The 15,679-nt window shown below is 47.7% G+C and overlaps 1 protein-coding gene across 1 annotated transcript in view; it reads right to left on the minus strand.

Annotated features, from left to right (window-relative positions):
* The window catches only part of LOC112255109 (protein Wnt-7a), a 101,396-nt gene that overhangs the window by 32,836 nt on the left and 52,881 nt on the right, over positions 1–15,679 (minus strand). The window contains exon 3 of the mRNA XM_024428169.2: positions 8,562–8,833. Coding sequence (XP_024283937.1) covers positions 8,562–8,833 — 272 coding nt within the window. The remainder of the gene's footprint in view (positions 1–8,561; positions 8,834–15,679) is intronic.

Below are 15,679 nucleotides of genomic sequence, written 5' to 3' on the forward strand. Positions count from 1 at the left end.
GACAAACTGAATTGGTCCACCCACACAGACAGCATCGTGAAGAAGGCGCAGCAGCGCCTCTTCAACCTCAGGAGGCTGAAGAAATTCGGCTTGTCACCAAAAGCACTCACAAACTTCTACAGATGCACAATCAAGAGCATCCTGGCGGGCTGTATCACCGCCTGGTACGGCAACTGCTCCGCCCACAACCGTAAGGCTCTCTAGAGGGTAGTGAGGTCTGCACAACGCATCACCGGGGGCAAACTACCTGCCAACACACTGACTCAACTCCAGCCACTTTAATAATGGGAATTGATGGGATATGATGGAAAATATATCACTTGCCACTTTAAACAATGCTACCTAATATAATGTTTACATACCCTACATTATTCATCTCATATGTACACGTATATACTGTACTCTATATCATCTACTGCATCTTTATGTAATACATGTATCACTAGCCACTTTAACTATGCCACTTTGTTTACATACTCATCTCATATGTATATACTGTCCTCGATACCATCTACTGTATCTTGCCTATGCCGCTCTGTACCATCACTCATTCATTTATCTTTTTGTACATATTCTTTATCCCCTTACACTTGTGTGTATAAGACAGTAGTTTTGGAATTGTTAGTTAGATTACCTGTTGGTTATTACTGCATTGTCGGAACTAGAAGCACAAGCATTTCGCTACACTCGCATTAACATCTGCTAACCATGTGTATCTGACAAATAACATTTGATTTGATTTGATTACTGTAGGGTCGTATCATATCAGATCATATACCCAACCAGCCCTGTAGGGTCATATCATATCATATGCCAACCAGCTCTGTAGGGTCATATCATATCCCCAACCTGCCCTGTCAGGTCATATCATATCCCCAACTTGCTCTGTAGGGTCATATCATATCCCCAACCAGCTCTGTAGGGTCATATCATATCCCCAAACTGCTCTGTAGGGTCACATCATATCCCAAATCAGCTTTGTAGGGTCATATCATATCCCAACAAGCTCTGCGGGGTCATATCATATCCCCAACCAGCTCTGTAGGGTCATATCATATCATATCCCCAACCTGCTCTGTAGGGTCATATCATATCATATGCCAACCAGCTCTGTAGGGTCATATCATATCCCCAACCTGCCCTGTCGGGTCATATCATATCCCCAACAAGTACTGTAGGGTCATATCATATCCCCAACCAGCTCTGTAGGGTCATATCTTATCATATCCCCAAACTGCTCTGTAGGATCATATCATATCATATACCCAACAAGTACTGTAGGGTCATATCATATCCCCAACCAGCTCTGTAGGGTCATAACATATCATATCCCCAACCAGCCCTGTCGGGTCATATCATATCATATCCCCAACAAGTACTGTAGGGTCATATCATATCCCCAACCAGCTCTGTAGGGTCATATCATATCCCCAAACTGCTCTGTAGGGTCATATCATATCCCCAATCAGCTTTGTAGGGTCATATCATATCCCCAAACTGCTCTCTAGGGTCATATCATATCATATCCCAACAAGCTTTGTAGGGTCAAATCATATCATATCCCCAAACTGCTCTGTAGTGTCAAATCATATCATATCCCAAACAGCTCTGTAGGGTCATATCATATCCCCACCCAGTACTGTAGGGTCAGATCATATCATATCCCCAATCAGCTCTGTAGGGTCATATCATATCCCCAAACTGCTCTGTAGGGTCATATCATATCCTATCCCCAACCAGCTCTGTAGGGTCATATCATATCCCCAAACTGCTCTGTAGGGTCAAATCATGTCATATTATATACCCAATCAGCTCTGTAGGGTCATATCATATTATATCCCAAATCAGGTCTGTAGGGTCATATTATATAATTTCATATCCCCAGCCTGCTCTGTAGGGTCATATCATATCATATCCCCAATCAGCCCTGTAGGGTCAAATCATATCATATCATATTCCCAACCATATCTGTAGGGTCATAGCATATCCCCATTCAGCCTTGTAGGGTCATATCATATCCCCAATCAGCTCTGTAGGGTCATATCATATCCCCAATCAGCTCTGTAGGGTCATATCATATCCCCAATCAGCTCTGTAGGGTCATATCATATCCCCAATCAGCCCTGTAGGGTCATATCAAATCCCCAATCAGCTCTTTAGGGTCATATCATATCATATCCCCAACCAGCTCTGTAGGGTCATATCATATCCCCAACCAGCTCTGTAGGGTCATATCATATCATATCCCCACCAGCTCTGTAGGGTCATATCATATCATATCCCCAACCAGCTCTGTAGGGTCAAATCATATCATATCCCCAACCAGCTCTGTAGGGTCATATCATATCATATCCCCAACCCGCTCTGTAGGGTCATATCATATCATATCCCCAACCAGCTCTGTAGGGTCATATCATATCATATCCCCAACCCGCTCTGTAGGGTCATATCATATCATATCCCCAACCAGCTCTGTAGGGTCATATCATATCATATCCCCAACCAGCTCTGTAGGGTCATATCATATCATATCATATCCCCAACCCGCTCTGTAGGGTCATATCATATCATATCCCCAACCCGCTCTGTAGGGTCATATCATATCATATCCCCAACCAGCTCTGTAGGGTCATATCATATCATATCCCCAACCAGCTCTGTAGGGTCATATCATATCATATCCCACGTTTAAGTTCAGCTCTGGGCATACACATCACAGACAAACTGAATTGCTCTGTAGGGTCATATCATATCATATCCCCAACCAGCTCTGTAGGGTCATATCATATCATATCCCCAACCAGCTCTGTAGGGTCATATCATATCATATCATATCCCCAACCAGCTCTGTAGGGTCATATCATATCCTATCCCCAACCAGCTCTGTAGGGTCATATCATATCATATCATATCCCCAACCAGCTCTGTAGGGTCATATCATATCCTATCCCCAACCAGCTCTGTAGGGTCATATCATATCCTATCCCCAACCAGCTCTGTAGGGTCATATCATATCATATCCCCAACCAGCTCTGTAGGGTCATATCATATCATATCCCCAACCAGCTCTGTAGGGTCATATCATATCATATCCCCAACCAGCTCTGTAGGGTCATATCATATCATATCCCCAACCAGCTCTGTAGGGTCATATCATATCATATCATATCCCCAACCCGCTCTGTAGGGTCATATCATATCATATCATATCCCCAACCAGCTCTGTAGGGTCATATCATATCCTATCCCCAACCAGCTCTGTAGGGTCATATCATATCATATCCCCAACCAGCTCTGTATGGTCATATCATATCATATCCCCAACCAGCTCTGTAGGGTCATATCATATCATATCCCCAACCAGCTCTGTAGGGTCATATCATATCATAATCCCAACCAGCTCTGTAGGGTCATATCATATCCTATCCCCAACCAGCTCTGTAGGGTCATATCATATCCTATCCCCAACCAGCTCTGTAGGGTCATATCATATCCTATCCCCAACCAGCTCTGTAGGGTCATATCATATCCTATCCCCAACCAGCTCTGTAGGGTCATATCATATCCTATCCCCAACCAGCTCTGTAGGGTCATATCATATCATATCCCCAACCAGCTCTGTAGGGTCATATCATATCATATCCCCAACCAGCTCTGTAGGGTCAAATCATATCATATCCCCAACCAGCTCTGTAGGGTCATATCATATCATATCCCCAACCCGCTCTGTAGGGTCATATCATATCATATCCCCTCTTTACAACCAGCTCTGTAGTGTCAAATCATATCATATCCCAAACAGCTCTGTAGGGTCATATCATATCCCCACCCAGTACTGTAGGGTCAGATCATATCATATCCCCAATCAGCTCTGTAGGGTCATATCATATCCCCAACCAGCTCTGTAGGGTCATATCATATCCTATCCCCAACCAGCTCTGTAGGGTCATATCATATCCCCAAACTGCTCTGTAGGGTCAAATCATGTCATATTATATACCCAATCAGCTCTGTAGGGTCATATCATATTATATCCCAAATCAGGTCTGTAGGGTCATATTATATAATTTCATATCCCCAGCCTGCTCTGTAGGGTCATATCATATCATATCCCCAATCAGCCCTGTAGGGTCAAATCATATCATATCATATTCCCAACCATATCTGTAGGGTCATAGCATATCCCCATTCAGCCTTGTAGGGTCATATCATATCCCCAATCAGCTCTGTAGGGTCATATCATATCCCCAATCAGCTCTGTAGGGTCATATCATATCCCCAATCAGCCCTGTAGGGTCATATCAAATCCCCAATCAGCTCTTTAGGGTCATATCAAATCCCCAATCAGCTCTTTAGGGTCATATCATATCATATCCCCAACCAGCTCTGTAGGGTCATATCATATCCCCAACCAGCTCTGTAGGGTCATATCATATCATATCCCCACCAGCTCTGTAGGGTCATATCATATCATATCCCCAACCAGCTCTGTAGGGTCAAATCATATCATATCCCCAACCAGCTCTGTAGGGTCATATCATATCATATCCCCAACCCGCTCTGTAGGGTCATATCATATCATATCCCCAACCAGCTCTGTAGGGTCATATCATATCATATCCCCAACCCGCTCTGTAGGGTCATATCATATCATATCCCCAACCAGCTCTGTAGGGTCATATCATATCATATCCCCAACCAGCTCTGTAGGGTCATATCATATCATATCATATCCCCAACCCGCTCTGTAGGGTCATATCATATCATATCCCCAACCCGCTCTGTAGGGTCATATCATATCATATCCCCAACCAGCTCTGTAGGGTCATATCATATCATATCCCCAACCAGCTCTGTAGGGTCATATCATATCATATCCCCAACCAGCTCTGTAGGGTCATATCATATCATATCCCCAACCAGCTCTGTAGGGTCATATCATATCATATCCCCAACCAGCTCTGTAGGGTCATATCATATCATATCATATCCCCAACCAGCTCTGTAGGGTCATATCATATCCTATCCCCAACCAGCTCTGTAGGGTCATATCATATCATATCATATCCCCAACCAGCTCTGTAGGGTCATATCATATCCTATCCCCAACCAGCTCTGTAGGGTCATATCATATCCTATCCCCAACCAGCTCTGTAGGGTCATATCATATCATATCCCCAACCAGCTCTGTAGGGTCATATCATATCATATCCCCAACCAGCTCTGTAGGGTCATATCATATCATATCCCCAACCAGTTCTGTAGGGTCATATCATATCATATCCCCAACCAGCTCTGTAGGGTCATATCATATCATATCATATCCCCAACCCGCTCTGTAGGGTCATATCATATCATATCATATCCCCAACCAGCTCTGTAGGGTCATATCATATCCTATCCCCAACCAGCTCTGTAGGGTCATATCATATCATATCCCCAACCAGCTCTGTATGGTCATATCATATCATATCCCCAACCAGCTCTGTAGGGTCATATCATATCATATCCCCAACCAGCTCTGTAGGGTCATATCATATCATATCCCCAACCAGCTCTGTAGGGTCATATCATATCCTATCCCCAACCAGCTCTGTAGGGTCATATCATATCCTATCCCCAACCAGCTCTGTAGGGTCATATCATATCCTATCCCCAACCAGCTCTGTAGGGTCATATCATATCCTATCCCCAACCAGCTCTGTAGGGTCATATCATATCCTATCCCCAACCAGCTCTGTAGGGTCATATCATATCATATCCCCAACCAGCTCTGTAGGGTCATATCATATCATATCCCCAACCAGCTCTGTAGGGTCATATCATATCATATCCCCAACCAGCTCTGTAGGGTCATATCATATCATATCCTATCCCCAACCAGCTCTGTAGGGTCATATCATATCATATCCCCAACCAGCTCTGTAGGGTCATATCATATCATATCCCCAACCAGCTCTGTAGGGTCATATCATATCATATCCTATCCCCAACCAGCTCTGTAGGGTCATATCATATCATATCCCCAACCAGCTCTGTAGGGTCATATCATATCATATCCCCAACCAGCCCTGTAGGGTCATATCATATCATATCCCCAACCAGCTCTGTAGGGTCATATCATATCATATCATATCCCCAACCAGCTCTGTAGGGTCATATCATATCATATCCCCAACCAGCCCTGTAGGGTCATATCATATCATATCCCCAACCAGCTCTGTAGGGTCATATCATATCATATCCCCAACCAGCTCTGTAGGGTCATATCATATCATATCCCCAACCAGCTCTGTAGGGTCATATCATATCATATCCCCAACCAGCTCTGTAGGGTCATATCATATCATATCATATCCCCAACCAGCTCTGTAGGGTCATATCATATCATATCCCCAACCCGCTCTGTAGGGTCATATCATATCATATCCCCAACCAGCTCTGTAGGGTCATATCATATCATATCCCCAACCAGCTCTGTAGGGTCATATCATATCATATCCCCAACCAGCTCTGTAGGGTCATATCATATCATATCCCCAACCAGCTCTGTAGGGTCATATCATATCATATCCCCAACCAGCTCTGTAGGGTCATATCATATCATATCCCCAACCAGCTCTGTAGGGTCATATCATATCATATCCCCAACCAGCTCTGTAGGGTCATATCATATCATATCTCCAACCAGCTCTGTCCAGAGTGCTGAAACACTTTCTACATCTGTGAAAAGTGAGGGCATGATATCAACATGTAGCAAGAAAGACATGTCATTATAAACCAAGAAAATATTGAACCTTAATCAATGTAAAGGTCCTATCAGCCAGGGGTGCATCTCCAGACAGAGGGCTCTGTGAAGTGGAAACATCATCACAACATGTAGAGGTTGTTTTCTTAATTGATCTCATCATGTCATCAAAACAGTTACTACATCTAACTGTTCATAGAGGAAGTACTTAGTATAGCGATGGAGCTGAGAGAGAACAGAGTCTGAACCAGGGTGATGGAGCTGAGAGAGAACAGAGTCTGAACCAGGATGATGGAGCTGAGAGAGAACAGAGTCTGAACCAGGGTGATAGAGCTGAGAGAGAACAGAGAGAACAGAGTCTGAACCAGGGTGATGGAGCTGAGAGAGAACAGAGTCTGAACCAGGGTGATAGAGCTGAGAGAGAACAGAGAGAACAGAGTCTGAACCAGGATGATGGAGCTGAGAGAGAACAGAGTCTGAACCAGGGTGATAGAGCTGAGAGAGAACAGAGAGAACAGAGTCTGAACCAGGATGATGGAGCTGAGAGAGAACAGAGTCTGAACCAGGGTGATAGAGCTGAGAGAGAACAGAGAGAACAGAGTCTGAACCAGGATGATGGAGCTGAGAGAGAACAGAGTCTGAACCAGGGTGATAGAGCTGAGAGAGAACAGAGAGAACAGTGTCTGAACCAGGGTGATGGAGCTGAGGGAGAACAGTGTCTGAACCAGGGTGATGGAGCTGAGAGAGAACAGAGAGAGAACAGTGTCTGAACCAGGGTGATGGAGCTGAGGGAGAACAGAGAGAGAACAGTGTCTGAACCAGGGTGATGGAGCTGAGGAGAACAGTGTCTGAACCAGGGTGATGGAGCTGAGAGAGAACAGAGAGAGAACAGTGTCTGAACCAGGGTGATGGAGCTGAGGGAGAACAGAGAGAGAACAGTGTCTGAACCAGGGTGATGGAGCTGAGGGAGAACAGAGAGAGAACAGTGTCTGAACCAGGGTGATGGAGCTGAGGGAGAACAGAGAGAGAACAGTGTCTGAACCAGGGTGATGGAGCTGAGGGAGAACAGTGTCTGAACCAGGGTGATGGAGCTGAGAGAGAACAGAGAGAGAACAGTGTCTGAACCAGGGTGATGGAGCTGAGGGAGAACAGTGTCTGAACCAGGGTGATGGAGCTGAGGGAGAACAGTGTCTGAACCAGGGTGATGGAGCTGAGGGAGAACAGAGAGAGAACAGTGTCTGAACCAGGGTGATGGAGCTGAGAGAGAACAGAGAGAGGACAGTATCTGAACCAGGGTGTTCCAGTTCCAGGTCCACACCAGGTCCAGATTTAAGATGTGATCACACCTTTCTGTGTTTTCCCTCCTCTGTAACGCCTGCCATGGTTCCATTACAGGTTACTTCCTCTCTGGTGCGTCTGACTACTTCCTGTGTGTTTCCCTCCTCTGTAACACCTGCCATGGTTCCATTACAGGTTACTTCCTCTCTGATGCGTCTGACTACTTCCTGTGGTTTATTCTCCAGAGCATACAGACAGGGGATTAGACATCACAACACCAAGCTTACAGCACCGTCCACTGCTTCCAGCTCTTCTTGCGACCGGAGTCTTCCAGGTTATAATGATTACCTGAGAGGAGGGTCTGTTTGTTGCTCTACCTCATGGTGGTCTATCAGACTACAATAAAGGTGTTTTATACCATGTCTCAATATGATAAAATGATATTCCTATTAGACATTGTTAGTGAGGGGAAACATTGACATGACTTCCTACAGGATGTCATTGAGGTGGAATGTCCACTTTCGTATCTACATACCTTGCGTCCCACCTCGTTGTTGTGGAGGTTCATTAAGGTCCTGGCGTTCTGTTTGATCTCTCTCGCGTCTACGAAGACCTTAGAGAACCCCAGGCCATAGCTCACGTCAGCCGAGCAGCCTCCCCACTTCCAGCCCTCGTCCTGGCTGTAGGTCCCCTGCTTGTCCTTATCACAGCCACAGTCGGACAGGTTCCCCTGGGTACATGCTGCTGTGATGGCATGGGCCACACCTGCGGCGATGATGGCGTAGGTAAACGCTGCCTCCTTACTACCTGGGAGAGAGGAGAGAGGATTTGATGGGTTGATAGGTTGATTGATTGAAACAATTTCCCCGAAGGGAATTTCCCCGAAGGGAATTTGTTTTGCACAGCAATGAAATACATAAAGAAAGAACATTTTTGAATCAGAATCGCTGACAACATGACCCTCTGTTAGGGCGGTATCAAGCCTCCTCACATACCTGACATAGCTTGTTCAAACCAAATCATAAAATGTGCGAGGCAAGCCAAGTTTAGTTCATTTATCACGGCTGCTTTAAACAGATTAATGACGGTAGGGGGGTGAGGGGCAGGGGGAGGGCTGCAGGGGGAAGGAGAGCAGAGAAGGGGGAGAGGAGAAGGAGGAGGAGGAGGAGGGCAGGGAAAGGGGGAGAGGAGAAGAGGAGGAGGAGGGCAGGGAAAGGGGGAGAGGAGAAGAGGAGAGGAGGAGGGGGCAGGGAAAGGGGGAGAGAGGAGAAGAGGAGGAGGAGGGCAGGGAAAGGGGGAGGGAGAAGAGGAGGAGGAGGGCAGGGAAAGGGGGAGAGGAGAAGAGGAGGAGGAGGGCAGGGAAAGGGGGAGAGGAGAAGAGGAGGAGGAGGGCAGGGAAAGGGGGAGAGGAGGGAATGGGGGAGACAAATGCACCTGAAGGGCTCTGAGTATTGTGCGCTCACAGATATCTGTAGGAGATAGAATCCAAACTTAGTTTACTATGCCGAAGAGAAAGTGTCAATCTCAGAGGGCACACTAGATGTACTATAAACACTGGCCTTTATTCTGCGTGTCAGACAGAGGAATCATTAGTCCAGCCAGGCAGGCTGCTGCAGGTTGACCTGCTGAGATACAGTGTTGACCTGCTGAGAGACAGTGTTGACCTGCTGAGAGACAGTGTTGACCTGCTGAGAGGCAGTGTTGACCTGCTGAGAGACAGTGTTGACCTGCTGAGAGACAGTGTTGACCTGGAGGTTGACCTGCTGAGAGGCAGTGTTGACCTGCTGAGAGACAGTGTTGACCTGCTGAGAGACAGTGTTGACCTGTTGAGTGACAGTGTTGACCTGCTGAGAGATAGTGTTGACCTGTTGAGAGACAGTGTTGACCTGCTGAGAGACAGTGTTGACCTGTTGAGAGACAGTGTTGACCTGCTGAGAGGCAGTGTTGACCTGCTGAGAGACAGTGTTGACCTGCTGAGAGATAGTGTTGACCTGCTGAGAGGCAGTGTTGACCTGCTGAGAGACAGTGTTGACCTGCTGAGAGGCAGTGTTGACCTGCTGAGAGACAGTGTTGACCTGCTGAGAGACAGTGTTGACCTGCTGAGAGACAGTGTTGACCTGCTGAGAGACAGTGTTGACCTGGAGGTTGACCTGCTGAGAGACAGTGTTGACCTGGAGGTTGACCTGCTGAGAGGCAGTGTAGACCTGGAGGTTGACCTGCTGAGAGACAGTGTTGACCTGGAGGTTGACCTGCTGAGAGACAGTGTTGACCTGCTGAGAGGCAGTGTTGACCTGCTGAGAGGCAGTGTTGACCTGGAGGTTGACCTGCTGAGAGGCAGTGTTGACCTGGATGTTGACCTGCTGAGGGACAGTGTTGACCTGGAGGTTGACCTGCTGAGAGACAGTGTTGACCTGGAGGTTGACCTGCTGAGAGGCAGTGTTGACATTTGTATTTTTATTTTTTATTTAACCAGGTAGGCTAGTTGAGAACAAGTTCTAATTTACAACTGCGACCTGGCCAAGATAAAGCATAGCAGTGTGAACAGACAACAACACAGAGTTACACATGGAGTAAACAATTAACAAGTCAATAACACAGTAGAAAAAAGAGTCTATACATTGTGTGCAAAAGGCATGAGGAGGTAGGCGAATAATTACAATTTAGCAGATTAACACTGGAGTGATAAATGATCAGATGGTCATGTGCAGAGCAGAAAAGTAAAGTAAATCAATAAAAACAGTATGGGGATGAGGTAGGTAAATTGGGTGGGCTATTTACCGATGGACTATGTACAGCTGCAGCGATCGGTTAGCTGCTCAGATAGCAGATGTTTAAAGTTGGTGAGGGAGATAAAAGTCTCCAACTTCAGCGATTTTTACAATTGGTTCCAGTCACAGGCAGCAGAGAACTGGAAGGAAAGGCGGCCAAATGATGTGTTGGCTTTAGGGATGACCAGTGAGATACACCTGCTGGAGCGCGTTACGGTTGTGTGTTGCCATCGTGACCAGTGAACTGAGATAAGGCGGAGCTTTACCTAGCATGGACTTGTAGATTACCTGGAGCCAGTGGGTCTGGCAACGAATATGTAGCGAGGGCCAGCCGACTAGAGCATACAGGTCGCAGTAGTGGGTGGTATACGGTGCTTTAGTAACAAAACGGATGGCACTGTGATAAACTGCATCCAGTTTGCTGAGTAGAGCATTGGAAGCTATTTTGTCGATGTCATCGCCGAAGTCGAGGATCGGTAGGATAGTCAGTTTTACTAGGGTAAGTTTGGCGGCGTGAGTGAAGGAGGCTTTGTTGCGGAAAAGAAAGCCGACTAGATTTGATTTTAGATTGGAGATGTTTGATATGAGTTTGGAAGGAGAGTTTACACTCTAGCCAGACACCTAGGTACTTATAGACGTCCTCATATTCTAGGTCGGAACCATCCAGGGTGGGGATGCGAGTCGGGCGTGCGGGTACAGGCAGCGAACGGTTGAAAAGCATGCATTTGGTTTTACTAGCGTTTAAGAGCAGTTCGAGGCCACGGAAGGAGTGTTGTATGGCATTGAAGCTCGTTTGGAGATTAGATAGCACAGTGCCCAAGGAAGGGCCAGAAGTATACAGAATGGTGTCGTCTGCGTAGAGGTGGATCAGGGAATCGCCCGCAGCAAGAGCAACATCATATGATGTATACAGAAAAAGAGTCGGCCCGAGAATTGAACCCTGTGGCACCCCCATAGAGACTGCCAGAGGACCGGACAACATGCCCTCCGATTTGACACACTGAACTCTGTCTGCAAAGTAGTTGGTGAACCAGGCAAGGCAGTCATTAGAAAAACCGAGGCTACTGAGTCTGCCGATAAGAATATGGTGATTGACAGAGTCGAAAGCCTTGGCCAGGTCGATGAAGACGGCTGCACAGTACTGTCTTTTATCGATGGCGGTTATGATATATTTTTGTACCTTGAACGTGGCTGAGGTGCACCTGTGACCGGCTCGGAAACCAGATTGCACAGCAGAGAAGGTACGGTGGGATTCGAGATGGTCAGTGATCTGTTTGTTGACTTGGCTTCCGAAGACCTTAGATAGGCAGGGCAGGATGGAAATAGGTCTGTAACAGTTTGGGTCCAGGGTGTCTCCCCCTTTGAAGAGGGGGATGACTGCGGCAGCTTTCCAATCCTTGGGGATCTCAGACGATATGAAAGAGAGGTTGAACAGGCTGGTAATAGGGGTTGCGACAATGGCGGCGGATAGTTTCAGAAATAGAGGATCCAGATTGTTAAGCCCAGCTGATTTGTACGGGTCCAGGTTTCCCAGCTCTTTCAGAACATCTGCTATCTGGATTTGAGTAAAGGAGAAGCTGGGGAGGCTTGGGCGAGTAGCTGCGGGGGGGCTGAGCTGTTGGCCGAGGTTGGAGTAGCCAGGAGGAAGGCATGGCCAGCCGTTGAGAAATGCTTGTTGAAGTTTTCGATTATCATGGATTTATCGGTAGTGACCGTGTTAGTGCAGTGGGCAGCTGGGAGGAGGTGCTCTTGTTCTCCATGGACTTTACAGTGTCCCAGGACTTTTTGGAGTTAGAGCTACAGAATGAAAATTTCTGCTTGAAGAAGCTGGCCTTTGCTTTCCTGACTGACTGCGTGTATTGGTTCCTGACTTCCCTGAACAGTTGCATATCGCGGGGACTATTTGATGCTATTGCAGTCCGCCACAGGATGTTTTTGTGCTGAGAGACAGTGTTGACCTGTGTAGGTTGACCTGCTGAGAGACAGTGTTGACCTGCAGAGAGACAGTGTTGACCTGCTGAGAGACAGTGTAAAAATATCCCAATGCCCCAGGGCAGTGATTGGGGACACTGCCCTGTGTAGGGTGCCGTCTCTCGGATGGGACGTTAAACGGGTGTCCTGACTCTCTGAGGTCATTATAGATCCCATGGCATGGTGTTAACCCCGGTGTCCTGGCTAAATTCCCAATCTGGCCCTCAAACCATCACGGTTACCTAATAATCCCCAGTTTACAATTGGCTCATTCATCCCCCTCCTCTCCCCTGTAACTATTCCCCAGGTCGTTGCTGTAAATGAGAATGTGTTCTCAGTCAACTTACCTGGTAAAATAACGGATAAATATATTTTTTTTTTTTTTTTTAAAGTGTTGACCGGAGGATGACCTACTGAGAGACAGAGTTGATCTGCTGAGAGGCAGTGTTGACCTGCTGAGACAGTGTTGACCTGCTGAGAGACAGTGTTGACTGGAGGGTGACCTGCTTAGAGACAATGTTGACCTGCTGAGAGGCAATGTTGACCTGCTGAGAGACAGTGTTGACCTACACTGCCGAGAGACAGTGTTGACCTGCTGAGAGACAGTGTTGACCTGCTGAGAGACAGTGTTGAACTGAGAGACATTGTTGATCTCAGCGGTGTTGACCTGCTGAGAGACAGTGTTGACCTGGAGGTTGACCTGCTGAGAGACAGTGTTGACCTGCTGAGAGACAGTATTGACCTGCTGAGAGACAGTGTTGACCTGGAGGTTGACCTGCTGAGAGACAGTGTTGACCTGCTGAGAGACAGTGTTGACCTATTGACCTGCTGAGAGACAGTGTTGACCTGCTGAGAGACCGTCTTGACCTGCTGAGAGACAGTGTTGACCTGCTGAGAGACAGTATTGACCTGCTGAGAGAGTGTGTTGACCTGCTGAGAGACAGTGTTGACCTGCTGAGAGACAGTGTTGACCTGCTGTGAGACAATGTTGACCTGGTACCTGTCTGTCTGTCTGTCTGTCTGTCCAGAGACAGGATGTGGCTGCATGGCTGGACTAATGCTCCGTCCTTCCGTCCGTCCTTCCTTCCTTCCTTTCTTCCTTCCAGAGACTGGTGGTGTGTTGACCTGCTGAGAGGCAGTGTTGACCTGCTGAGAGACAGTGTTGCCCTGCTGAGAGCCAGGTCAACACACTCTCTCAGCAGGTCTACACTATCTCTCAACAGGTCAACACACTCTCTCAGCAGGTAAACCTCCAGGTAAACACTATCTCTCAACAGGTCAATACACTCTCTCAGCAGGTCATCACTGTCACTAAGCAGGTCAACCTCAAAGTCAACACACTCTCTCAGCAGGTCAACCTCCAGGTCAACACTATCTCTCAACAGGTCAACACTGCCTCTCAGCAGGTCAACACTGTCTCTCAGCAGATCAACCCCCAGGTCAACACTGTCTCTCAGCAGGTCAACACTGTCTCTCAGCAGGTCAACACTGTCTCTCAGCAGGTCAACATTGTCTGTCAGCAGATCAACCCCCAGGTCAACACTGTCTCTCAGCAGGTCAACACTGTCTGTCAGCAGATCAACCCCAGGTCAATAACTTTTTTGCCCGCTTTGAGGACAATACAGTGCCACTGACACGGCCTGCAACGGAAACATGCGGTCTCTCCTTCACTGCAGCCGAAGTGAGTAAGACATTTAAATGTGTTAACCCTCGCAAGGCTGCAGGCCCAGACGGCATCCCCAGCCGCGCCTCAGAGCATGCGCAGACCAGCTGGCCGGTGTGTTTACGGACATATTCAATCAATCCCTATACCAGTCTGCTGTTCCCACATGCTTCAAGAGGGCCACCATTGTTCCTGTTCCCAAGAAAGCTAAGGTAACTGAGCTAAACGACTACCGCCCCGTAGCACTCACATCCGTCATCATGAAGTGCTTTGAGAGACTAGTCAAGGACCATATCACCTCCACCCTACCTGACACCCTTGACCTACTCCAATTTGCTTACCGCCCAAATAGGTCCACAGACGATGCAATCTCAACCACACTGCACACTGCCCTAACCCATCTGGACAAGAGGAATACCTATGTGAGAATGCTGTTCATCGACTACAGCTCGGCATTCAACACCATAGTACCCTCCAAGCTCGTCATCAAGCTCGAGACCCTGGGTCTCGACCCCCCCCTGTGCAACTGGGTACTGGACTTCCTGACGGGCCGCCCCCAGGTGGTGAGGGTAGGCAACAACATCTCCTCCCCGCTGATCCTCAACACTGGGGCCCCACAAGGGTGCGTTCTGAGCCCTCTCCTGTACTCCCTGTTCACCCACGACTGCGTGGCCATGCACGCCTCCAACTCACGACACAACAGTGGTAGGCTTGATTACCAACAACGGCGAGACGGCCTACAGGGAGGAGGTGAGGGCCCTCGGAGTGTGGTGTCAGGAAAATAACCTCACACTCAACATCAACAAAACTAAGGAGATGATTGTGGACTTCAGGAAACAGCAGAGGGAACACCCCCATCCACATCGATGGAACAGTAGTGGAGAGGGTAGCAAGTTTTAAGTTCCTCGGCATACACATCACAGACAAACTGAATTGGTCCACTCACACAGACAGCATCGTGAGGAAGGCGCAGCAGCGCCTCTTCAACCTCAGGAGGCTGAAGAAATTCGGCTTGTCACCAAAAGCACTCACAAACTTCTACAGATGCACAATCGAGAGCATCCTGGCGGGCTGTATCACCGCCTGGTATGGCAACTGCACCGCCCTCAACCGTAAGGCTCTCCAGAGGGTAGTGAGGTCTGCACAACGCATCACCGGGGGCAAACTACCTGCCCTCCAGGACACCTACACCACCCGATGCTACAGGAAGGCCATAAAGATCATCAAGGACATCAACCACCCGAGCCACTG

The sequence above is a fragment of the Oncorhynchus tshawytscha genome, linkage group LG07, assembly GCF_018296145.1.
Source record: "Oncorhynchus tshawytscha isolate Ot180627B linkage group LG07, Otsh_v2.0, whole genome shotgun sequence".
Classification (NCBI taxonomy): domain Eukaryota; kingdom Metazoa; phylum Chordata; class Actinopteri; order Salmoniformes; family Salmonidae; genus Oncorhynchus; species Oncorhynchus tshawytscha.